This window comes from Aphelocoma coerulescens, chromosome 7, assembly GCF_041296385.1.
Source record: "Aphelocoma coerulescens isolate FSJ_1873_10779 chromosome 7, UR_Acoe_1.0, whole genome shotgun sequence".
Classification (NCBI taxonomy): domain Eukaryota; kingdom Metazoa; phylum Chordata; class Aves; order Passeriformes; family Corvidae; genus Aphelocoma; species Aphelocoma coerulescens.
The window spans coordinates 30,634,469-30,658,564 of record NC_091021.1 but is presented as its reverse complement, the minus strand read 5'-3'; the positions used below and the strand labels follow the sequence as shown (position 1 = coordinate 30,658,564).

The 24,096-nt window shown below is 40.7% G+C and overlaps 1 protein-coding gene across 2 annotated transcripts in view; it reads left to right on the top strand.

Annotated features, from left to right (window-relative positions):
* The window catches only part of SNX4 (sorting nexin 4), a 32,865-nt gene extending 13,724 nt beyond the window's left edge, over nt 1–19,141 (top strand). For both annotated transcript variants that reach the window (XM_069021144.1, XM_069021143.1), the window contains exons 6-14: nt 1,427–1,482; nt 6,004–6,076; nt 7,631–7,692; nt 9,169–9,234; nt 13,116–13,205; nt 14,444–14,543; nt 15,284–15,429; nt 16,796–16,910; nt 17,262–19,141. In XM_069021144.1, the coding sequence (XP_068877245.1) occupies nt 1,427–1,482; nt 6,004–6,076; nt 7,631–7,692; nt 9,169–9,234; nt 13,116–13,205; nt 14,444–14,543; nt 15,284–15,429; nt 16,796–16,910; nt 17,262–17,309 (756 nt within the window). In that variant the 3' untranslated portion in view covers nt 17,310–19,141. The remainder of the gene's footprint in view (nt 1–1,426; nt 1,483–6,003; nt 6,077–7,630; nt 7,693–9,168; nt 9,235–13,115; nt 13,206–14,443; nt 14,544–15,283; nt 15,430–16,795; nt 16,911–17,261) is intronic.
* Nucleotides 19,142–24,096: the final 4,955 nt, after the last annotated feature.

The following is a 24,096-nucleotide window of genomic DNA, read 5'->3' as shown; positions in this document are numbered from 1 at the left end:
AGAGATTTTTTCCTAGCATCCAATCTGAACTTCCCCTGATGCAACTTTGTCCTATTGCTTGTTATGTGGGAGAAGAGACCAACCTCCACCTCACTACAACCTCTTCTCAGGTAATTGTGGAGACCAGTAAGGTCTCCCCTGGAGCCTCCTTTTCTCCAGGCTGTTTGGAGCATCTTCTACTCAGCCCAAATGCAGTGGGAGGTGAAAAAGTCTCAGACTGTGCCTGTCTTATCTGTAGAGGCTGTTGCAAGGGCCCCAAAGGAAGGACTCTCTCCTTGTTTTGGGAAAACGCTGTGTTCTCTTCACTGACAAGTTCAAAATAGCTCTTCAAGCTCTGAGTTTTCTGTAACAGGGCACAAAATATTCTTTTGTCTTACACCAGGACTAACAACTACTGCTGAAGTAACTTACTGCTTGCAGCTGTGACCCAACCTGTTAGCTAAAGGGGTACACTTTAGGAAATCTCTATGCCTTGCAAGGTGTGCTGATTTATTTTCCTTTTACTGAAGAGAAGGATGTTTTGATCAGAAGTAAACTCCAGCCATTTACCCACAATTGGAGTTTTTCTTTAGTATAGATGAGCCCTGAGCGAGCTGTGTGTAAAATGCATTATAGAAATGTTGTAGTGATGTGGACCTCTGTGGATGAGGCTGGACTCTCTCATATGTTGGTGTCTTATTAGGAGTAAATACCCGTTGCACAGTTTAATATTCAATAAACTGGAAAAAAAACCCCTCCATCTCCTTAGAAATGTTCAATACTACTGTTGCAGTAATTGGTAAACCAACATCTCAAAAACTAAAGCAGTCAATTAGCTTTTTAATTAGGTATTGAACTTTATTCTGTAGAGATTTATATACGCTCTACTATAGAGAAGAACATTGCATTAAAAAGGGCTCTATTCTGATATACAAATTACATATTTTCTGTAAAGCAAGTCATAAAATAAGAGAACACCGTATATAAGATTTTGATTTCACTGGGGAACTGTTCCTGGTAATAAAGAGCATATAGAGGTCACTCTACCACTGGTTTTATTTGGTTTGAAAAGTATAAAATAGCTTGTCCATATGGTCTTAAGTTACCTAATTGCTTCATCTAAAAAGAATGTGGGGATGTGCATCTTAACTCCATGATTTGTGCAGCATTTTAAGAAGGGGCTATTTTTGTGGGACGTGGATTGTACCAGCTTTATTTTAGTGGTTACTGTTTACATCATATTCACAAAAATAGCTTAGTTTTTTGACTTTTTAATAAAAATATCTGACATTCAGGGCAGCTGGTGTCAACTTGTTCAATGTTTGAAGATTTAAATACGCCATGAAGGCAGGACTTTTTTCTAATGGTGCTGCCAGAAGGCTGAGATTTTTTTGTCACTGAAATTTAATTGCATTAAATTAACAAAGCTTTTTTTCCCCTTTTTCAGGCAGATTCCAGATTAAAAGCTCTTAATGCAACATTCAGAGTGAAAAACCCAGACAAGTAAGATTCCACATCCTTCTTCCCTCCCTTTCCCTTTTTCAGTTACAGCTATTACTTCAGGTGACAGAATATTCTATCTCTTTAGTATAAATTCAGAAAAGAAAAATTATCTTTCTGCACTTCAAATCTTAACAGAAGCTCAGTAAAGAGGTAGTGTGAAAAGATTTGATAAATCCTAAAAGCAGGAAACATTCAGAAAAATTCCATCACTTTATGTAAAACAAGTATTCCATTTTAGCTAGACTAACACAAAGGGACAAAACCCCCCCAAAACCAGACTCAGAAAAGAACGTCTTAATATTTGTTTTCAAGAAATCTTTTCAAGCATGAACAGAATACAGATTGATAGTAGGTCTTTCCAAAAGTCTGCTAGTGTACAGTTCTGGATGCATGCACCCTGGTGTTGCAGTTCATAGTTCTCTCCAAGCTGCCAATTTTCACAGATGCTATTGGAAGTCCAGAGGTCAGTTCAGCTCTGTTGTGGTTTACAGAGCTCTGGGACAGGCACTAGAGCAGTCTACTGGATGGAAAAACTGCTCAGAATTGTAAGTGTGTATAGTGGGAGGTTCATCACACCCTTGGTGATGTGGGAAGGGTAAAATGGGAGTTTCTACTTGTGCAGTAGTTAGAAGCATCAGTGTGCAGCGATGGGGCCAAGAGGTGTTGCTGTTTGCCATCCACAGGCCGTGGAGACCTGTGCAAAGTGCCTTTCTGGGTGCACCTGCTCTCCAGCAGTGGCCCTGGGGGATGCTCCTTAGGGGGAGCCCCTGTGCCTGACTGCTTTCTGTTGTCTGTTCCCTTTGTACTTCCATAGAATCTGTGGGTATTGTATTAACGGTGTTAGAGGGTACATACCTTGCTGAACCTCTTCAAAGACTTAACCTGTGAATTGGTCCAGTCTCTCCTTTTTTATCGTGCTTGTTTTTAGGGCCTTCTGTGGTGGCCAGGAAGCTTTTAGCCAGGGTTTAATATAAAGGCTAACATTCAAGAATGAGATTGGAAGACAGCAATTCTCTGTATCTGCAGGTGAAAATGGTCCCTTGTTTGACTGCTTCATCCTCAGTCATCTTCCTCTGTGGCCAGTAGGAGTTATCTTTTCCTGCTCTCACAGCAGGGAAACTGCCAGAAGTCTGACTGTAGGCACAGGTGGGCAAGACTGTTTAAGGAGCATCCTTGTTATCTTTTGAGGTAACAATGTTTCAGAAAGCAAAGCTGTTGTGAGAAGTAGCTTGTTAAAAAGCAGGAAAAGAGTTAATACAAGGAAAACATGAGCAAAGGGCTTGTAACAAAAACAGTCCTCGGGTGTGTGTGCCTTGGTAGAGCCACTTGAGAGATGGCACATGTTTTCTGTTGTATTCTGCCGGCTACATAACTTCCAAATTGAACTTGGGGATACAAATTGTTTAATAAATAACTGATGAGCAGAAGTTGTTTGTTTGCCTTTCACTGTAGCATGTGTAGCTCTAGCTGGAGGGACAGTGCCTTGCTCTGCCCAGCACACTTGCGCTTGAGCTGCCTGGAATGTGATGCCTGGCCTCTCTGCTTTACCTTTGGTGCTTTTGTGTGGCTGGCTGGTGAAGTGGTTCAGCAAGCTCACCTTGCTGAAACAAAAGGTGTGACTGCTGTGTGGAGTGTAGGCTTTCAGGTTCCTGGGCCAGCAGAGGTACAGGCAAGGCAGAGCTGCAGCTCCCAGCTGGGATTGCCTTGCGGTGCCATGGAGCTGCATCCTTCAGCTTGGCAATGTGAGGAGCTTCATGCAGCTGGAACAAGGCTGTTCTTTGAGGTCAAATGTAGACTGGAAACTAAACCTTCTCCTGTGGGAAGCAATTTATAGTTTCAATGGTGGAATTAAATGGTGATAAAAATACGGTATTCTGGTACTCAGAGGTAAATTTTTATCTACTGCAGACCTCTCTGATTTGGCCTCATGGCACTCATCCTTTCTTTCTCTCTCTGGGCTTTAATCAAAACCATAGCTTTTGGTTTTTGGTGAAAGATTTCTTTAGAGAATACTAAATTCTTTCCTAAGGCAGTTTTTTTTTTTTTAAAGTGGCTCTCTGGGGCTTTTTTGTCTGGTTATTCAGACAAGTGGCTTGTTTTTTAGTGAAGAGTTCTGTTCTCGTAGCATCTCCCTTCACAAAACAGGAGAATGGCACTGCCACCCCCTGATGCAGGGAGGAGTACTGCTGTGTAAAATGCACAGAATAAACAACTTACTTTGAAATGTTGTCTACTGTAAAGGAAATTTTTTTCTTTGCCTGTATCATAATAGATATTTTTGAGAGACCTTCTGGTGTTCCTACACCAATGTGACCCAAGCAGTCCTTCATTTGTGTCTCAAGTTCTATTTAATAGCTCAGTTAAGTATCTAGACTGTTTGTAATGTTGCAGAACCAGTAAAACCAAGTGAAAAATGCTAGTTAAAAAAGCCTCAATTACTGAGTGCTGAAAGTGTGTCTTGTTTTACATTTCTACTCTTAGGATACACTGGAAAGTAAGCATCCCTTTGTGTGTGTCACTGAGCTCTGTTTGGAAATTACTTTATAATTATGTAACTTTATTTTGCATGAGCAATGAGTAGGATTTAAGCAAATACTTGAGAATTAAACTTTTGATCTGCAACACCACCGGTCTCTTAGAAACAGTTTTTCCTGAAATTTATATTTGTAAATTTATCAACTTTTACAGAAGACTGGGAAAAAAATAGCAGCACTTTGGTTTATGCTTTTATGAGACAAAATAGAAGAGAGCTTGATTCTGAAGTAGTAATTTTTAAAAATTATTTTTTTAATTGAGGAGGAATTGGTCTGGGAGAAGATGTATTGCAGCTGGAGGCCAGGATACTGAAAGTCCTCCTAGGTTCCTGACTCTTGCCTTCAGGGAGTACAGCATTCCTAAAAGATTTCATGTGGCAAAACAGGATAAATAAAAGTTCCCATTTTAAATTTCTAGAGTGGAAAGGGGAGTCTTCCTGAGCTGGAGGCATACTTTTTAATCTTTTGTTTTTACTTCAATCATTTCAAATATCTTCACTGTATGTGTCTGCAGCTGTCTGACATGCAGCCCTGGTGCATATTTTATGAAGTGTAAACTGAAAAGATTGCTCTCTAAATCCCACTATGCAGATCAGCAACTACATTTCTTTTTCCCCATACAGTTTCTCTGCTAACTTTTAAATCTTTTTATGTACTTTAACCCTGTGTGTGTGTCATAATACTATAAAAAATGCTTCTTGGAAATCAAAAATATTAGAAGTCATAACAAAGCTTCTACTTCTTGAATGTAAGGATGGGAATATTTTAGGGGAAGACTTCCTGGCAGGGGAGGAAGAAGTGTTAAATGAAAAACCCTGGAATTTCATACTTGGTCACCCAAAACAAGTGACCCGACTCATTTCAGTAAGACCTCTTGGGTACAAGCTATTCTGAAATACAAAGCCTGACTGTGTGCCTGTGGTGGGAGGAGGGATGAAATTTTTTTTGTTCTTGAACATCAACCTGAAACACTAATCTCAGTCTCCAGTTCCTTAATTCTAGTTGCATTCTTCTGTGTTTATTTTCAGGTCGTTGTTTAGTCATTTAGGTAAAGCTGTTTCTGGCTTCACATCTGGATGAAATAAATACATTCTTGTGTACCAAAGTAGGTCATGAGCTAGACTTGTTTGTAGTAGGGGGGATTTATGTGCACACAAGAGGCTGTTGCTGTGGTTTAATTGGTTACCTGTCAGTAGCAAAGCTGTGGCAAACGATTCACCTTTGTTATTAGCAAGAGCTAAAGGTGTCAGTTTAAATTGCCTTTGAAACCTAACTGGACTGGCTGATAAAATGCCTCTTCTCCAGAAGTGACAAGCCAGCAGTGTGCACATGTCACTTGCAGTGGCTTCCCTGTCTGGTACCTTGTTGAGGTGTAGTGATTTGATGGCCTTCAGCCATACATGGCTCCTGTGCAGGTACAAGTCTCAGTAGGATTTCACATGTAATGTTACTGTACAGGGATTAGCCTTAGGGGAATTGGAATTGTGAATGCTTCCTTGAATCCCTGAAAAGCTGTGCCCAAAACTGGATAGAGGCAACTTGACAGTGAAGTATCTTTGTCAGGTCAGAAATGCAAACATGCTTTTATTAAGAAATATGCTTCAGCAGATTTTGGCTTTGTTTTTATTTGAAGCTTTCATATTCACTAACCCTTGCTTTTATAAATCCCATTATAAAACCCAAACAACAAACTAGTGATGTAATAACTTCAGCTAACTACTTTTATTTCATAAAATTTTATCTCTTAACTTGATCTGAGCCTTCAACATTGCATTTAGAAAACCAGCAGACATGCAAGTGTTGGGATGTTTGTTCACTTTGGGGAAATTAAACTCAGCAGTCACTTCTTCAGGAGTCTTCAGCTAATTCCACTGCAACACAGCCCAGGCTCCGTCTCGCTGGCCGCAGGGCTGTGGCTCTATTGTGCATGCTGTGAAAGCTTGCTTTCATGATGGCTAATGATGTACTATCTGTTTCCTGCTCCCAGGAGATTTACTGAGCTAAAACACTACAGCGATGAACTGCAGTCCGTCATATCACACCTTCTGCGAGTCAGAGCTGTAAGTATTTCCCATGTGTGTCGTGACAAATAGTATGATTTATTTATAAGGCAGTATTTCTTGTTTAGTCAAGAGAAGTGGTATATGTGTTCTAGAATAAGGGTGGTTTTGCCTGAGGGAGTCTGTCTCTGGAGTGTGGAGCAGGAGACAGCAAGAGGTGAGGGCACTGACTTTGTAGAGATTAGGGAGGGGGAAAGAGTTCCAGATATGATGGTTGAGTTGACAGTGCATGTTGCTAATCGGCCCTGTCCTGTGATGGTCACGTACCACAGGGAGGTATTTTAAAGAGGATTGAGGCGTGTGCTTCTCTCTGCTCAGCAGACAAGTTGCTTTTGCTGGATGTTTGGTTTGGGAAGGGCCTCAAAACACAGTTTTCTGGTCAGACAGTTTTCTGGTCAGACATATAATAAATTGTTTTCCTGAACTTGTAGTATGAATCCTTTATGCTTTCCAGTATGTGTTTTCTTTTTTGGCTCGTTCATTGATCTGCAATGAATAATAGTCTTTTTAATGATGGCAACAATTATGTTGTGCATTAAGATACTCTGCGGGTTGAGAGTGGAAGGTTGTTATTTTTTTTAAAGACACAAAAAGGTAATAAGAAATTTAAATTCCAATAATGAGAGCATGATACTTCTTTTTAGTATGTTCAACAGGGATTTAATTTTTGATGGACCTGTGCGGCAGAGAGGATGGTAATGGATTGCCCTGCTAAACTCAGGTTCTTGAGAGAATTAATCACTCTGAAGAGTGGTGTTCTGCAGACAGTCCTGTTTTCTCAGGGTTGTGTGTGTGAGATCTGTTGTGCAATTTGTTTATGTTTCCTTTTTACTACTGCTGTGACAGACATAACAATAATAATGGTAGCTCTTGCAGAACTTCACTCTCATTCTTTGGTACATCATGATTGCAAGGGCATTATCTGGATTACAACTCACACTTCAGAGTGTACACGTGTCTTTTTTTCTGAGGTTTTGCCAGCTTTGTAGTGCTGGCTGCAGCAGATACTGGCACTCCAAGCAGCTGAAATGACCTCTAGCTTGAGCAATGAGTTCTGCAATGGATAGCTCATTTCCTTTCCCTCAGTTCACTCAGCTGGGTGGAAAAATCAGATCACTTGTTAGAATTTTACTAAAGATTTCCCTACAATCTTGATGTTAAGATGGACTTCTGGCTTGCCATCTCTAAATTAAATAAACAAGTGTGTGCATAAATTTGGCATTATTTGGATGAAGAATGCCTTATATTTGGTTATCAAAAACTGAAAGGAACTTGATTATGGTCTCCACAGACATATCCTATCAATGAGCGCTTCCAAAGATAGATGTGAAATGCTAATTTTCAACATAGCCTTGATTGTGACTTCAGTCTTCCAGGACTTTAAGCTGTTGATTTTTTTTTTTTTCTTTCAGTAGTGGCTTAGATTAGATTTAGGCCTAATCTTGTTTACCTGTGTAAGAACATTAGGGCTTTAACTTGGATTGTGTATGTGGGTTTTCACAAGGCAATTACACTTAATGTTGATGACCAAAACCTGTCTCTAAAATGTTTTAGAGGGTAGCAGACCGGCTTTATGGTGTCTATAAAGTCCATGGCAACTACGGAAGAGTATTCAGGTAAGAGTTCATCCAGTTTTGAAACACATACATAGACAGTTATAGGGAGAGAGAAGGGAATTTCTTGGTTATGTTTTTATGCTTTTGAAAAGTATATCTGAAACATTTCATTGTCTATCTTGAAAAACTCTGTATTGTAGTGCTAATGAGATTTCTGTGCTGCATGCAGAGATCTCTGGATCTGCTGAGCTTAGTCTCTAGTGGAAGACTTCAGCTTTGCTTTGTATACCAGACCTTTGGGCCTTCTGCTGCTGCGTTGGCATTTTGTTTCTTCAGAAAGTAACTCACTGTTCTTCATGCAGTTGTCTCTGAAAAGCTTCTAGGTCCTTTTAATGGATAAAAGTCAACAATTATATCTATCCAATTTTAGTATCTTTTGTAAGTGAATTTGCCTATAATTTTTTTGATTTATATGAGGGAATTGCATGCTCAAGTTTTCCATCTCACTGGAGAATTCAAGAATCTAAACTTCTGGTTAAGGGAAACCTCCTGCTTCTACACACTGTTCAAGTGCTAAATTTAATTCTCTGGGTTAATGGATTGCAGATGTCTTTCTCATTGGGGTTTTTAAAATGAAATTAGGTGCAGTTCTGTAATAACACAAAGACAAACAAATATCAACATCAGCAGAGTGGAATGTGTATGAAAAAGTGAAGGACAGAATAGATGCATTACACATAAATCATGTGAAATGTAAGGGGAACCTCTTTTTTCCTTGTAAAAGGAGTAGTGGGTGTAATTCTTGTAACTAAGAATTCTCATAAGGTTTCTCAAAGCTAAGAACACAATTAAAATGGCAGCGTACATACCAGGATGTCCAGAACAAGTCTGTTGCTATCTTTTTTGTAGCTCTCTTTCTTTCTTTATCTAAATAATCCCCCTAATGTAAATAGGTAGTTGAGACAATTGCAAGCAGGTATTTTTTTCATGACTAGAACTAAACAGCAGTCTATTATGAAAACATAAAGCTACATATATCAAATAGTTTCAGGAGAAGTAAAATGCTTACAGAAGTCAAATCCCACCCTTTGGTTTTTGGAATGAGAGGCTTCTATCTGATATCCTGTAAATCTGGAAAGCTTAGTTTCTTCTTGGTGAGACCAAAATCTCTTTCAGAAAGTTCATCGTTGTCATTGTCCCATTTATATTAAGTGCTAGGTGGTTTGGTTTTGTTTGTTTGATTTTGTTTTAAATAGAGTTTCATCTATTTAAACAAGATTATGCTCAAAACCCATCCCAAACTACATATATTTGTGATGATGAGTTTAGAGACAATTGTTTGTATTACAGAGTGCCATAAATGGCCTTGTCACATTGTCAGTGCTGTTCCTTAAAGAAAGAAAACAGTTTGACCAAGTCTAACTTGGAGGCAGTTTCCATTCAGGTGTCACCTGGAAAGAAACTATACAGGATGCAGCTTATTAACTTCCCTTACCCTTCATGTGTGATGTTGTTTCTCATTTGTTTTTCCTACAGTGAGTGGAGTGCAATAGAAAAGGAGATGGGGGATGGGTTGCAGAGTGCTGGCCACCACATGGATGTGTAAGTACTGACTGAATATCTGATAGTTTGATGTAAGCCAGATGTGGAACTCTCTCTCTTTCCTCTCTTTTCCCTCAACCCCAAAGTACATATGAGTACCGAGAAAGTTGGGGGTGCATTGTTTTTAAGTATACAGTGTTTCTGTGACTTGGATGCAGGCACAGTTTTAGCATCCATATACTGTATTAAGTAGCTCAAAAAGCCTCAGGAGAACCAGAGGGGTTTCTTTTTTTATTATTATTTTGAAATCGTAGAAGTGTTTGGAATCCTTCCAGTTTTTCTTTTAAGCTACTATGCCAGAAACTGGTGGAATACAACTTTAATGTACTGCAGACCTGATGAGATCCATTTGGTTTTGATAGCAGCATTTTGTACCATGCAGTAGATGGTACACAGATTTGGACTTAATTACAGGGAGTTAAGAAATTTAATTAATCGGCACCAAAACTCCAGTGGATTCTTGAAACAAATGGTGACTGGATATAATAAAGTAAAGAATCCTCTCTCTTTGCATCTTTAGAGTCATTTGGCAGAGTATGTGAAGCACAGCCTTCAAAATAAGAGTCTAGCACTTGAGAGTGCTCACAGAAGTGGTATTCTAGGCTCATGACTTCTGCTTTTCAGGTAGTCATATATAGCAAGTGAAACAGCATTTCTTACCACTCTGATTCCTCTTCTGTGATCCCACACAACAGATAAGTAACAACTCCAGCAAGAGATGGAAGGTGTTTGACACTTCATGCAATATTTTTACCAATAAAGTGTAATTGGTGTGGAAATAAAGTTCTCAGGTTTAGTTTATAGGACAGATTTACATATGTACTGCTGCCTGATTGTTATTGGTATTGTCAAGTTAACAGGTTGTCAATTGTTACTGGCCTTGTCAAGTGGAAGGGTTTGAAGAGCCATGCCCTCATCTTCTTCAGAGTAATTCTTGTTTTATCAAATCTTTAAGAATTTGACCCCCTCTGAATAATTTATTCACATTTCTGTGTTTTGGCTCATGGGGTGGCTTCCATCCAAGAAAAGCTGTAATATTTTCAAGGCAGAGGGCTCTGGTGAGAATAAAGCAATGGAGAATGCACTCTGCTTTCAGAAGAAAAGTAATTGAAGTAGGGGTGGAATACGGTGTTAAGCACCTTCTGCGGCAGGCAGGAATTGAAGAGATTATGAGAACTTGGTATAATATAGTGGAGTTAAGGAATTGCAAATAGGTTTTCAGTGGTTCAGATACACCACGCCATGATGTCAAACACCTGGAAATGCATAACCAATTAAAAGAAACTTGTCTCACTTCTTAATTGGGAGGTCGAACCTTCTCACACACCCATAATATTTAATATTTCTGTCTGTAACACAGTTAGGGATTAAAGATCCAGAGGAATAGCAGTGGGTAACTGCTATTCTGGGTAATTTTAACCCCTGCATGAAGTCTGACGTAGCTTTCATTGTCATCTCCTCTGCTCTGGCACTCTTGTACAACAGTAATCCCTCAGTGATGACAACCAAGCAAGAAGCAGCAGTTGTGAGATTCAGGAACTCATTCAGTGACCCATGGGGTCTCCTACCAATAAGGTTCATATCTATGATCTCTTTAAAGTACAACTTACCAGTTCAGTTACCATTCCCATAATATCAGGCAGGAATTTATTGTGACATAAAGCTACTTCTAGAAGGTTGCCTAATATAGATGTTAAACTTCAAAACTAATTTAATTATTCTCTATCTGCCCCATATGCTGTAGTCTTTACTAGATGTTTATTTAAGCTTTTGAGTTGTTATTGGTTAGTATGATCTATAACTGCTAAATGTTTGGAGAAGACATCCCAAAGCTTCTCTGGGTGTGGGCTGTGTTACAAGATGAGGCTTGCTAAAGTGACAGAGTATGCTGAGCAAGTTGGAGTGAATGGCTATAACTAGCACTTAAAAGATGAAAGAAAAAAATGCCAGACCTTTGACTTCAGTCATTTTTTCCATTAATGAGTGACCCTTTATCTCTGCATCAACTAGACTGTTATTATATATTGAACCAGTCTAAACCAAAACAAAGGTTTAGTTGACAGCTTACACAAAGAGTGAGAACATGTCAGGTACCTTTAGAACTTACTGCAATGTTTCTCTTTAACACTTTCCCTAGTTTGCCTAAGTTAGGCAGTCAGAAATGTAGCTTGTCTTAATATTTTTTTTTTTCCAAATTAAACTCAGTTTAAAAACCTGCCCAGGTAAGGCAGCATTTTGTTTGGTGAGATTTTTTTGGTTGTTTGGTTTTGTTTTTTTTTTTTCTGAGAGTGATCTGCCACAGATGAGCTCTAGCACTGCTCTAAACTTAGATCTTACTTGAAAATGAAATGTAGTCCATCTGCTGCCCTGAGAAATCTAACCACTATACTAAAATTACTGCACTGCAGAACTTAAAATAGGGTAAGCCATTTATGACCTGTGTGGCTGCAGGGTTTTTTCGGAACAAGTGTATTTTTCAACAGTTTTGACTTATTCCTTTGATTCATGATGTGAATTCTTGTTCTCTCTGTTCTTTTATCCCTTCTACTTAAACTGGTCTGCTGTTGCTGACCACTTCATATGTTATATTTATTCATCACCAAGAGCCGTGATAGGGCTTTTCCTGATGTGCCATGTCTTTGATTTCATGGAGCATCAAAACAACTCATCATACTTTCAAACTTCCCAAATTCATGTTACCAGTTCCCTTTCAGCTTGAGACTCTGCCACTTCTTCCATAGAGCCAATTACTGGAGAGGCATATCCTCTCCAGGAAAAGGAAAAATGCAAAGATTATGCAAAAACTTGAAAGCCAAGAGGTACCATAATTAGCATTTGGGTCACATTGTGCCGGTTGCTAGAAAAGAATGGACATATGCTCACTTCAGAGAGCCTGCAGATGTGTGAGAGATTGCCACATAGCTGAGAATCCAGACTGAGTTAGCAGAATAGATGAAGGTATTTGTGTGGGATGTCATTCATCCTGGTTATCTCCAGTGGCACATGCCCTGAGTGCCGGGCTAAAGCGGAATCTGATTTCTGTAGCTGTGCCAAGTGAGATGAGCAGTTACCTCTTAGCTGTAGGCCTGTCCCTGCAAATGTGTCCAAGACAGTCACCTTGGTGAGCAAGAACATACTAAATACTGTGAAATAAGCAGTATCAACTAGAAAAATAAAGTTCTTTTTGCCATTTGTAGGAGACATCAGTCTAAATAACAAAACTCTTACTGAATGCGAGAGCTGCAGATTTGGTCCAAGCCCTTGTACTTCAGATTTCTCCCTAAAAGGAGGGTTAAACTTCCTGTTGCTCTGAATTAATATGCTTGACTTACACAGTAGACAAAGCTATAGACTTTGAAGGAGCTGAAGGGACTTAATGTTGTGGTGTTCAGGGCACCACTGTGAGTTATCTTGTACTCATGCTGAATAACGAGCCATGAAAGCAGCCTCTGCTTCTCAGAAGGTGTGATGTTCACATTCCTGGGCCTTAGTGCTTTCAGCCTTGAAGGATTCCTTCTGCACTATGTCTTTTTTTTTGTCTTGGTGCTGCCTATTGACTGTCTACTGAAGAAAAGGAATAAATTGGTTTTTTTTTCCTGTAACAAAAGCTGCCTCCTCTTCAGCAGGAGACTTATGATAGGTTTTGTACTTGTTCAAAGATTCATTGTAGTAACAACCAAAGAAGCAGGCCCACGGGCATGTTGACATTAGCTGATTCAGAGTTTAATTAAAAACAAAGGAAAAAACCTTTCTGGAAGTTTGGAAGCTCTTTGCTGTTTGTCCATGGGTGTTTCTGTCAAACAGGTCTCCCTTGTTACTGGATGTGTATCCTTAAAGGTTAAATTAATCAGCTTTACGTTTAACTGGCTGTTTTTCACTAGATATGCAGCTTCTATTGATGACATACTGGAAGAAGAGGAGCACTATGCAGATCAGCTGAAGGAATATCTCTTCTATGCAGAAGCACTGCGGTATGTGCAGAAGTCTAAGCTCAAAAGGAAGCTGTAGTCCTTTTCTCTAATGTGATGCTGATGTTTAATTTAGTCTGTTATCCTCTTCTGTTCTCTGAGAAGGGAAAATTTCAGTGTTGTGGCGTCTCCATGTTCTTGTTTCTTACTCTGCTTACTTGTATTTGATTGCCGTGTGAGTGGCAGTACAAATTAGATCTGGTCTGATCAGTAGCGAAAAGACAGAAACGTTAAAATCTGTATACTATGGGAGAAAATGCTGTTTATTCCTTTGGTTCCACTGTTTCCTTGGCTTTTGGTGTGATAGTGCCCCAATGTGCTAAGAGCTCCAGCGTTCAAATGTGATGGGCCAAACAGAGCTGCTCCAGCTGTTATAAATCCCAGGAACTTTCAAAGTACCCAGTATAACTTTCATCAGCTGCACAGTGTTACACATTTAAATACCAACTTTTTGGTTTGTTTTAAGTTAGTCTTTGTCAGTCAGCCCTTACAAGCATGGACCAAAAAGCAAATTGCTTTATGCAGTAAGTCTGTACTTAAAGCTATTGTGCTTTGCAAGGGCTGGCTCTGAACCTCTTGGAGAGGTCCAGTAAAGGATTGGGTTGGCAAGTGTGAGGGCTGCTGTGTGGGAACCTGGAGCACTGGTAGCCTCTTCTGGGAGACGAATGTGCCTCCGGCTGTGGAGTACGGATGTAGCATCATCAGCCCACACAGGACTGGGACTTACTGCAGGTGGTCAGAGGAAACTCCTCTTTTCCAGATGAAAGGCACTGTATGAATCTAGAAACAGTTTCTTGTTTCATTGTTTAAAAGAGAAAATGTGATGAATTTTATGATTGACTTGATAGATTGCTGCTGTGACAGGTACCATCTGCAGGTATCTTTTGTTAAAGCTGTGATATTTCTGTAATGTATTTTGAATTAAACTATTTTACAGTGGTGTCCTTAAGGAGATGGTAGGGCTTGTATTGCTGAGTGTATCTCGGAATGAGTCTAAAAAGAGGAGAAGAATGCTGCCATACCAAGAACTTTATTTATACTTTGATCCAAGCTTGTTTAACTATGGCATTTGCAGAGTTACAGAGTCTGTGATAGGGCTGTTGAATTTGGGCTAGATGAATAACTGGAGGTGCTTCCTGTCAAAAACAAACAAAACATGATGCTATTTGTAAAGTGCAAATGGAGGGAAACGTAGCAAAGCAAAGTATTACCTGACAGATCTTTCATTACTTACTTTTCAGGGCAGTTTGCAGGAAGCATGAACTAATGCAGTATGATTTGGAAATGGCTGCACAGGACTTAACATCTAAGAAACAGCAGTGTGAGGAGCTGGCAACAGGAGTGAGTCTTTTTCCACTTTCTTCTCCAAGATGCCTCTTTTTGAATTTATTTTTTACTTGAGCCAAGTTACTTAGAATGATATTGAAATGGCACCAGCATGCTGGCTGCTGCTTTTGAGAAGTGGTATCATGTGAGCTGGAGACATGTGAGGTTTAAAGTAACTTGGTTCTTGGTGACATAAGCTGTTTGTGCCAAACTTCTTTTATTGAATACTGAGCAAGTAAAGAGTTGCAGTAAATATGACTGGAACAGAATGACACAGACAGCTCTATCCTAAAGATGAAAATTTTGGGAATTCTGAAAGGCTTCATTTGCCTTTTGAACAGTGGGTGTTATTGATACGTTGTGTTAGCCCATTTTATATGGGAGATAACATTACCTAAAATATGATCTGAAAATGGTAACTGACAGTTTTAGAATTTTTAATGTTGCTCTTGGATCTATTGGTGTTCTTTATGGAACACCTTTATGGCTTTTGTTTCTCCTTGTTTCTTTCCTACTTCACTAGGAAGGCTGCTCTGAAAGTTCACCCTTGTCAGCCTTAAAGCATTTGAACATCAAATTACCTCCCCCCCCGCTTTGCTTAGTCTAACCTGAATCACCAGAGCTACTTACCATTTAATGAAATGGAAGTTAAAGCAAAAAATCAGCCAAATAAGCACAAATGCTGATAAATGTCACCTGATGTCCTGTGTCTGTGCTCAGGAATCCCAAACCTAGAGTACCCTTGTTTTTTGTAGACTGTGAGAACCTTCTCCCTGAAGGGGATGACCAGCAAGCTCTTTGGGCAAGAGACCCCTGAGCAGAGGGAAGCCAAGATAAAGGTTCTAGAAGAGCAGATACAGGAAGGAGAAGAGCAACTAAAGTCTAAAAATCTGGAGGGCAGGTAAATGGGCTTGACTGTTTCAAAGAAAACACAGGGCTTGTCTTAGCAAAAGTCCTTGACTGGATGCTCTTGAAGGTGTTTGCATTTTATAAGTGTTTTTAATATATTCTTGGTGTTTATGAGCTGTCTATAAAAGCTCCTGTCAGCTGCAAGTTGTGAAATAAAGTGCAGTACATGCAGTTAGCTTCTGGTCTGAGTGAATGGCTTATGTAAAACCTGATGACTTTCCCAGTTCCTGAGCCCACTCTAATAGCTGACTTGCATGCTTTTATGTTCCACTAGTAATATATTTAGCAGGTGGGCTTGGAGGTCTGCAGCTGAATAGGCTGAGACTCAAAAGCTGATTTGCTTCAAATACAGTATTCAGTTTGGTTTATGTATAAGGGCCATATTCTGCAGCTTCTCATATGGGGGACACCTTACTCCTGTTTGAAAGAGATTAGAAGGTCTGGGGAGTTGTGTTTGAGTAACTGCTTCTTGGTACTCTAATGAAATTTTCTTTAGGTATGCAAAAATGAAAAATAGGAACTAAAGTTCTTAAAGCAATGGGATTTTGTCAAAGCATGTCTGTCATATAACACAAAGGGTAAATGTGCTATCTCCTGATATGTTAGCATTAGAGCTGGAAAGATAAGACTAGTTCATGACTAGTTCAAAACAACAAGACATTCAGTAAATGCAGTATCTTAATAATTTTGGCAGATGTATTGGAGATGTGCTTTTGTAGCCCTGGAAGCAATTTCCGACTGAATGCTAGTCCAGCACGAATGAACGTATGAATTACAGATACATGCCTCCATTTTAGTTAGGGAGACCTGACTACACATCACCAAACCAACAAAATTAATTTCTGAAGTGAATTAATTGTCCAAGTTAAATTTACATTGTAAATGTTGATTGTGCTTGACTGTCTCACATCCTGACAACAAGTGAGTTTTCATGCTGAAGACATGAAGATTCTGGCTTGACAATTGAAGGAGAAACATGCAGTGTTGTGTGCTGAATGTTGGCGTAAAGATAATTAGTTACACCAGCAGAATCTGGAGGAAAAAAGTATATTCTGATTTATGCTAGTTCTATGGCAGTGATGCTTCCTCGGGAAAAAACACCAAACCAAACAAACATTCTAATGTATCCTGTGAAACTGATTCTCTAGGTTAAAAACCTTAAAAAGAAGGTGGGGAATTAGCTAGTGGTGCCAGTTGTAAAATGAGGACACTGAGGGATGCATAATAATTGCAGGACTGGATTTACTGACTGAAAGATGGAGCACTCTGTCATACATAGCTTCACTGCTGAGTGTCCAGAGCTGGGGGTGGAATGCTGTCTGACACTTTCTAACAGAAATAATTGCTTTTAATTTCAGAGACTTTGTGAAAAGTGCCTGGGCTGACATTGAACGGTTTAAAGAGCAGAAGAATCATGATTTGAAGGAGGCACTTATAAGCTATGCTGTTATGCAGATTAGCATGTGCAAAAAGGTACGTGTGGCTTGGATAAGGCTGGCCCAGTGCATTTGTCCTGTCAGCAGTGGGGAGATGCAGCCTGTCAGTAACTGGGAACATGGCAGTCACAGAAGATTGGAAGTCACTAGCATAAAGCCTCCCACATACTCCATCCTACTTGAACTCAGTGACATGTTAATGTTGAGATATATGTAGATATAGATATAAAATAGACAGTGTGGTCCAATTTCAATGTGGTCTCTGCCTTATTCTTCTGTGAAGTTCTATTTGACTTCTTTGTAGAGTCTTCTGTTGAAGAAAGTTGTGGATGAGGTTTGCAAATAGAGTATATTCCTGCCTATTGATTTTTAACTGTTCTTTTAAAAGGGAATTCAGGTTTGGACAAATGCAAAGGAATGCTTCAGCAAGATGTGACTATCTGGAAATGAATTCCTCCTCCAAGTGCCAGAGAATGGAAGCACAGTGTATAACACCAATGTTATATTGCTACATGACTTACATACAAATCATGAAATAAATGTAATTGTTAATAAAGGATGAAAAGGACATGTTGTTAAATGTTTAGCCCTGACTGCCAGTTCTGTGGCATGTTTTATATGTGGTAGCAAATAATGCAGGGGTAAAAGAGTTACTGAAAACTACAGCTCTGTATTGGGACAAAGGTATTGGGAAAGTTATCCCAGAAAGTATGAACTAAACTGTTCTGAGACTTGTGAAACACCATGCTCTGTAATGTGTAGATCACTTCCAGATGCCCTTCTTTCCAACCCTTACTGTTAGAATTTTTAATGCTCAAGGGTGCTTTGGTTTTATAATGGGGCACACAGTCGTGTTCTTGAGGTCTACACCATAAGAAGGCAAAAAATGGAATATTGTAATGCCTAGAGTTCATATTTAAATGCCTTTGCATGTCCATAGAGAAATATGTTTTTCCAGAGTTCAGGTTAAGCAGTCTCAAACTCCTGAGATGTTTGAAACTCTCTACAGTAGAGGTGTTGTACAGTGGTTTGATAACAATATTCTGCATTTACTGGTTCCCACTTCAGTTTTGATACGGGCATTGATTTCTTACTAAACTACTTCCTGCAAGTAAAGGAGACTGGTGATCCAGCTGAGCAGAAAAACCAAAGTCAAAGCTGATAAGAAGCAGATGCAGTTGGAACCTGTTTACACTTGGTGTGAATCTGGCCTGTGGCACCTTGTAACTGAAGTGGTTTGGTTCTTAAACAAATAGTTCTTAATGAAGGTGCTGAAATAATAAACCTAGTGCAGCTTCTGACATACTTCAGAGTGGTGATGTGCAGAACCCACAATGAACCAGGGTGTCTGTTTGGCCCTTGTAATGATGTTTCAGTGTGTGTGAGTGTGTGTGTATGTGTGTATGTATATACACACCTGTATAACATGATTTGCAATTACAGGGTTTGCATTAAATGTTTCCAATTATGAAAATCTCTTACCACTGTCTAATATTGGGCTTTTTCTACATCCTTACTGAAAGTTCCTGAAGTCTTGTGGAATTTGTCAGACTTGATGGCTAGTCCTGAAGGAAGCTTTGTAATAATCTGTTGAAAAGTGTATTTAATTATTTTGGATTATAACACTACTCAGATTTTTTTTTAAGAGATACTCCAGAAAGTCCTTAAACGTTCTTTTGATAAAACTATCTAAATGTATTTACTGGTATGTCGTATGTTACTTTTGTCTCTTCAACCTTTATTTTCTATAAAACCATTGTAAAGAATGCATAGGTCTGGTGCACACTACAGCTTAAAACTCTGAAGTAAAATGCTGGTACTCTGATAACCTGTGTTGGCTCTTTCAAAGCATATGACAGTGACATGCCTAGCTGAGAGATGATGTTGGGCACAAAGAGGTCTCTTTCTTTAACATCTGCAAGGAGAAACATTGTTCCATTCAGAGATTGCAGTATCTGGTCCTGATACAGGCTGAAGGACTCTTACATTCCAAACCAAGAAGTTGCACACTTGATGTATTCAGTAAACCTTCTAAAAGAGTGGTGCCTTAATACAATACCATGAGGCGCTCAGAGTAGGTATTTTTCATGCACTTTGATTTTTGGTAGATCTTTCTGGTGCCTCCTTCCACATGTCACTTGCTGTACAGCTCATTTAAATGTATTAGTATGCCTTTTTTTTCCTTGCTAGTTCTACTAAATTTAAGAAGGGAACAAAACAGTTCTTGTAAGTTTTGTGCCAAATAAGATAAATAAAATTGCTCTTTGATATTTTTGTTATGTTGGGGTTTTTTTTGTAAAAACTCTGTCTTTCCTATTCTGAAAAGTGCTGTTTGATTTCTTGTGGTTCTTGTCCATCTTAGCTCTCAAGCAGCCTCCAAACTTTGGTTTAAAATTCGGTGAATTGTGCACAGCTTTCCCTTTAGGTGAGGAACATAGTGCTAAGGCCAAAATTAGATCCTTGCTACCAGTCAGCTGTCTGAATTTCGTGTGTGTCTCCGTCTGGTTAAGAGAAGATGCTTTTGAAAACAGTTTGCATTATTTGACAGAAATTACATGAAAAGCAAATTAAGGGTAATTTGCAATAACTTTGTTTCTTGTACTTCTGTCTTTCCAGAAAAGCATTGCATGTGGTCTGTGTACTTGGGGATCATAGCAACCAGTGAAGGCTTCTCCTCTTTTAGCTTTTCAACATTTTAAGGTGAAACCAGTCAGTTAATGGCTGTTTCCATGTGGGTAACAGAGCCCACATGACAGATGTACACTTGCAAAGTGTGCATTTTTCCAGTTACAGTGTGGATTTAACTCCTGTAACTTGTTCCACTTCACCAGTTATCCAGTAAACATCAAAAATTGGTGGAAGGCCTTGAGAATAGTAGCAGGTAGGAAGAACATCTTAACTTAATCTTGACAAAACACTTGTATATGAAAATGTTTACCTGCCTGGATCCTCAGATCTGCTGATTCTGTTGCTTCTTGCAGGAAGCTTTGCTGGGTGGCTTATCACTGCTCATGCTATCTCTGACATTCCCCATTACTAGCAGGACCTTGTCTTGCCGGTGCGTTTTAGTTGCTACTGTTATCTGTTCCTGAAATGTAGCAGGGGTGAGGGAGCCAACTGCAATGGAAAGATAGAATTTCATGAACTCTCTTTTTTTAATGTATTATTTCAGTATCTGGCACGTCAGCCCAAGCACTGTTAACCTGGCAGCAGTGTGCAGGGACTGTCTTGGCAGGCACAGAGCAAATCTTGGAGCTCGAGCCACACTGAGGAGCTTGCGTTGTGCAGGTGAGCCAGAGGAAAGTGTTGGCTGTGGCCAAACACGCAGCAGAGCAAGGCTGCAGTCCCAGAGCAGCTGGCTGGGCTGGGAGCACTGCAGCTCAGGATATCTTCCTGTATCACTCTCCCTGCCACTGAAATTCCTTTGTTCATCTTGGTTCAAGAACTGAGAAACACTTTCTAATGTTGCCTAAAGGATTACAGGGAAGGCAGTTGTCTTAATGCCCTGTGCTTGTTGCACAGTGGCAGGGCAGGGCTCTAATCCATGTTTCCTTGTGCCTCCTGTTCTGCCCATCCCTGGTGCCTCTGTCTTGTATTTGCCTGCAGAGCTCTGTGGGGATGCACAATGTGTAATGAAAATCCCCACACAGGGCTGCTCTAGAAGTAATGCAAAGAGAGGAAGCAAGTGGAATGGGAGCTGAGAAACTTGGAGCACAGGCCTTGGTGTGAAATCCAAGTACTTGTGTGTCACCGGTAAAAGCAGTTGCCTTTGTGAGCACTCGCTTTGCTGCTGCCATGAGTTCCTGTCTGCTCCTGCCTGGCAGGCTCCCACCTGCTTCCCCAGCAGAGCTGTGTTTCCTGGGACAGGGGCTTCTCCCTAAGGATCCCATCTCCTGAGAGGCCCTTGGCAGTGCAGGACAGAAAGTGGTGTGAGCTGCTTCCCTCTGTGGGTGGCCCCTGGGGCAGGCAGGATGCTGACTTCAGCCGTGAGCAGAGAGATGTCTCTCTTGAGTGGCAGAGGCTTGGTTGTCCCTCCAGCTGAAGCAGGGGGGTCACCTGTGTCCCCTTCACAGTAGCACTGCCACGGGTACCTTGTGCAGTCTGGAGAACCTCAAGTTCCTGCGTAAGCAAAGGATTGTGACTCTCTGGCTGCTGTGTTCTGATGCTTCCTGGTGTGATACAGTGTTACCAAAATGATTTTGTGATTCTGGCTTTCTGAAGGTCCAATGCAGAGGAGAAACATTTTTGTATTTTGTTTTTGTTTTTTTTTTTTTTTTTGCTGGTTGCCTTTTGGTTGCTTTTGAATGGCTTACCTAGACTGGCCTTCCTAATGCTCTGTTTTCTTCAAAAAGAATCTTTTGCTATGACTGGTTGTAGAACATACCTAAAACATGAAACAAAGACAAATTGGAAAGGATTTGGGGTTGTTTTGGGGGAAAACAGCTTCAAATAGTGAAAGTACAGCGTATTTGGAGATAAGGAGAGATGGTGCCCTGCTCGGACAGGTAAGGATGGGGTTAAGCTGCACACAAGGGCAGACAGGTTTTGAGGAGAGAAACACAAGAGGGTGAGGAGGTAAGGAGATGAGGCAGGGAAGAAGGACAGCAGAGATGGGATGGGTGGTGGAACTGGAGAGAAGAACAGATGGAAAGCTTCTGTCCCTGCAGGCTGGGCTGTGCAGGAGAAGGAAAAAGCAGCACGGTTGTCCTTGTTTTGGAGAAGTGAGGAAGATGAAAGCAGGAGGTAAAGGAGGTTTTAAGAGCTGTCAAAGGCAGCTATATAATACTAATGGTAGTATAATGATAATGATCTGACTGAAACTTGTCACGATGGCTGTGGTCCTGAAGCTGAGATCAACACTGATTATGGTGTAACATAGCTCAGAAGGAGATATTATTTTGTCTAATATCTTGTATCTATATTTAATATCGTATTTTTCACCTTTCTGAATAAGTAAAACAGGAGAAGAAGCTTCAGTCTTCAAAAACCCAGCACAAACTTTGTGGGCACTCCAGTCCTATAAACACCACATAATTAACCATGGGATGTGGGGGCCTGCTGTCTGATGCAGCTCTAAAAGAGGCTGTCCCATGTGCCATCATCCTAGGGACTCCAAATAATAAATACCTTCTTCATCTGTAGCTAGTTCTGCTATCTGTACCTATCTGTGGCATATGATAACACCAATTATATTCTCTTCGGAAAGCAGCTGTAAGTGGCCGCAGAAGATAAAAAGCGGCATTGTGGTGAGGCTCCCCGGGCTGCCAAGGTGGAAAATGATGTAGTTGGAGGGAAAAGGCAACCCCGACCGCCCTCTGGTGGGTCTCCAGTAGGAGCTCGCAGGGCCCGGGATCCGGGATCCCGCTGCGGGAGGGAGGTCGAGGCCACCTTCTCGCCTCCTGCCCTGCAGAGATACGAGAGCAGTGCAACAGCCATGGTGTAATGGAAGCCTAAATACAAAGGGATGGGTGATCTGGAGCAGTTTTCCATGCAAGATTTAGTGCTGAGCTCGTGTCCTGCTGTAGGTTGCTGTTAATAACACAGTGTGTAACACTGTGATTTGCAGCTTGAGTGCCTTCCACACTGCACAAACACTGCCGTGAGTTGGATGCAGAGGTTTCTGAGCTAGCAGTATTTTTAAAAATTTATTTATTTTTAATAACTGCTTGGATGTGGTGCCAGCTGCATGATCAGAAGGAATGATCCGTGACCACTTGTGCAAGCTGCAGTCCTGTGTAAGAGATGGCAAAGTCACCCTGCCCCGGTGCTGCTTTGAATGAGGTTTTCCTGAAGTGTGTGTTCTCTGGTGGCAGAGAGGCCAAGTCTCATGATGGTTGTTTCTGGGGCCAAAAGGATAGACTTTATTTCCAGTCTCCTTTGTTTTGATTATGTTCCAAGTGAGGTGCTGGTGGCTTCTGCCTGCTCACCTCTGATGGCCCCACAGATACTGGATGCTCAGAGGGCAGCAGGGAAGAGCTGTGGGCTCCTTGAGCTGCAGCAAGGTCCCTCCTAGGCCGCATGGCAGAGCTGTACATCCCCCTCATCTCGCATCTGCCAACCTGGAGTGGGCATTGCAACAGCCACAGCAGCATTCCCACTCCTGTGTGACATTGCCTGCACTCCTCTGTGGATTGTGTTAGCCACCGAGGTCATGCTGCTCATTTCAAGCTACCTCTGGTGCTTCTGCTGTGGTTCAGAGTGGCTCTTCCCCCAGCCTGACCACACTGGGGCTGCCTGGAGCCACGCAAGGCCTACCACTGACCTGCTCCTTGCTTCCATCAGGTGATTCATCACTGCTTCCCAGCAGCACAGCCTCCTCTTCTTCCAGTGGCTCCCTAATCCTTTCCACCTCCATTTCACCCGTGGTTTCAGTAATGCTCTTACTGCCCAGGCTGTCAGTAAAGACTCTGACCAGTACAGAGCCAATGGGAGAACACAGCAGGACCCTGCTTCCCCAAAGAGTTCCCATTTCCAGTTGCATGCTGAAGCCTTTGACCAGATTTTAGTTTATTTTAAGGAATGCTAGGCTGGCTTTCTGATTCAGAGCAGGACTGGCCCAACCGGAGTGAGGAGAGCTGTGATGTGGTGGATTGCTGCATTAATACTATTGCTCCATCAAGGAAACTGTGATCTCTTAAAATGAGAATTAATTTGACAAGATTTGTTTTTCATGAACATGTTGATTGGCATTAATCTCTTTCAGCTCTCTATCAACTATTCTTTTCCCTGAGATTAGTTTCAGACTGACAGGCCTATAGTACTCCAGTCTCTGTAGCTCTATACTTTTATGAACACACAAAATATCAGCCTTCTTTTAGACTTATGGAACTTCCTCTGAAATCCAAGACTTGTTGAAAATCAACATCCATGGTTCAGAGATCTCTTATATTGAGACTTCTATAAGCTTGAGAAAAAGCTGTATGGATCTGGAGATACAGGCATTTATTTAAGCAGCCACTGTCTAGTGCTGCACCCTGGGTGTGTCTCAGGAGAAAATATCCACTTGTGTGATGGAGCTAAGGCACTGCTGTGGTTGATGAAGAGCATGAACAGAGCATGGTTTGGTTTTAGCATCCTCCTAAATAAAGTGAAAAGCGTATTCTTGTGTAGTTTAACACAATATTACGTTATAACTCTATGCTGTTGCTGAAGTTTGACTCTCTGACATATCAGAATGAAAGTGAGGAATTAACCTTTGAACCATGTAAAGTGACAGGAATATT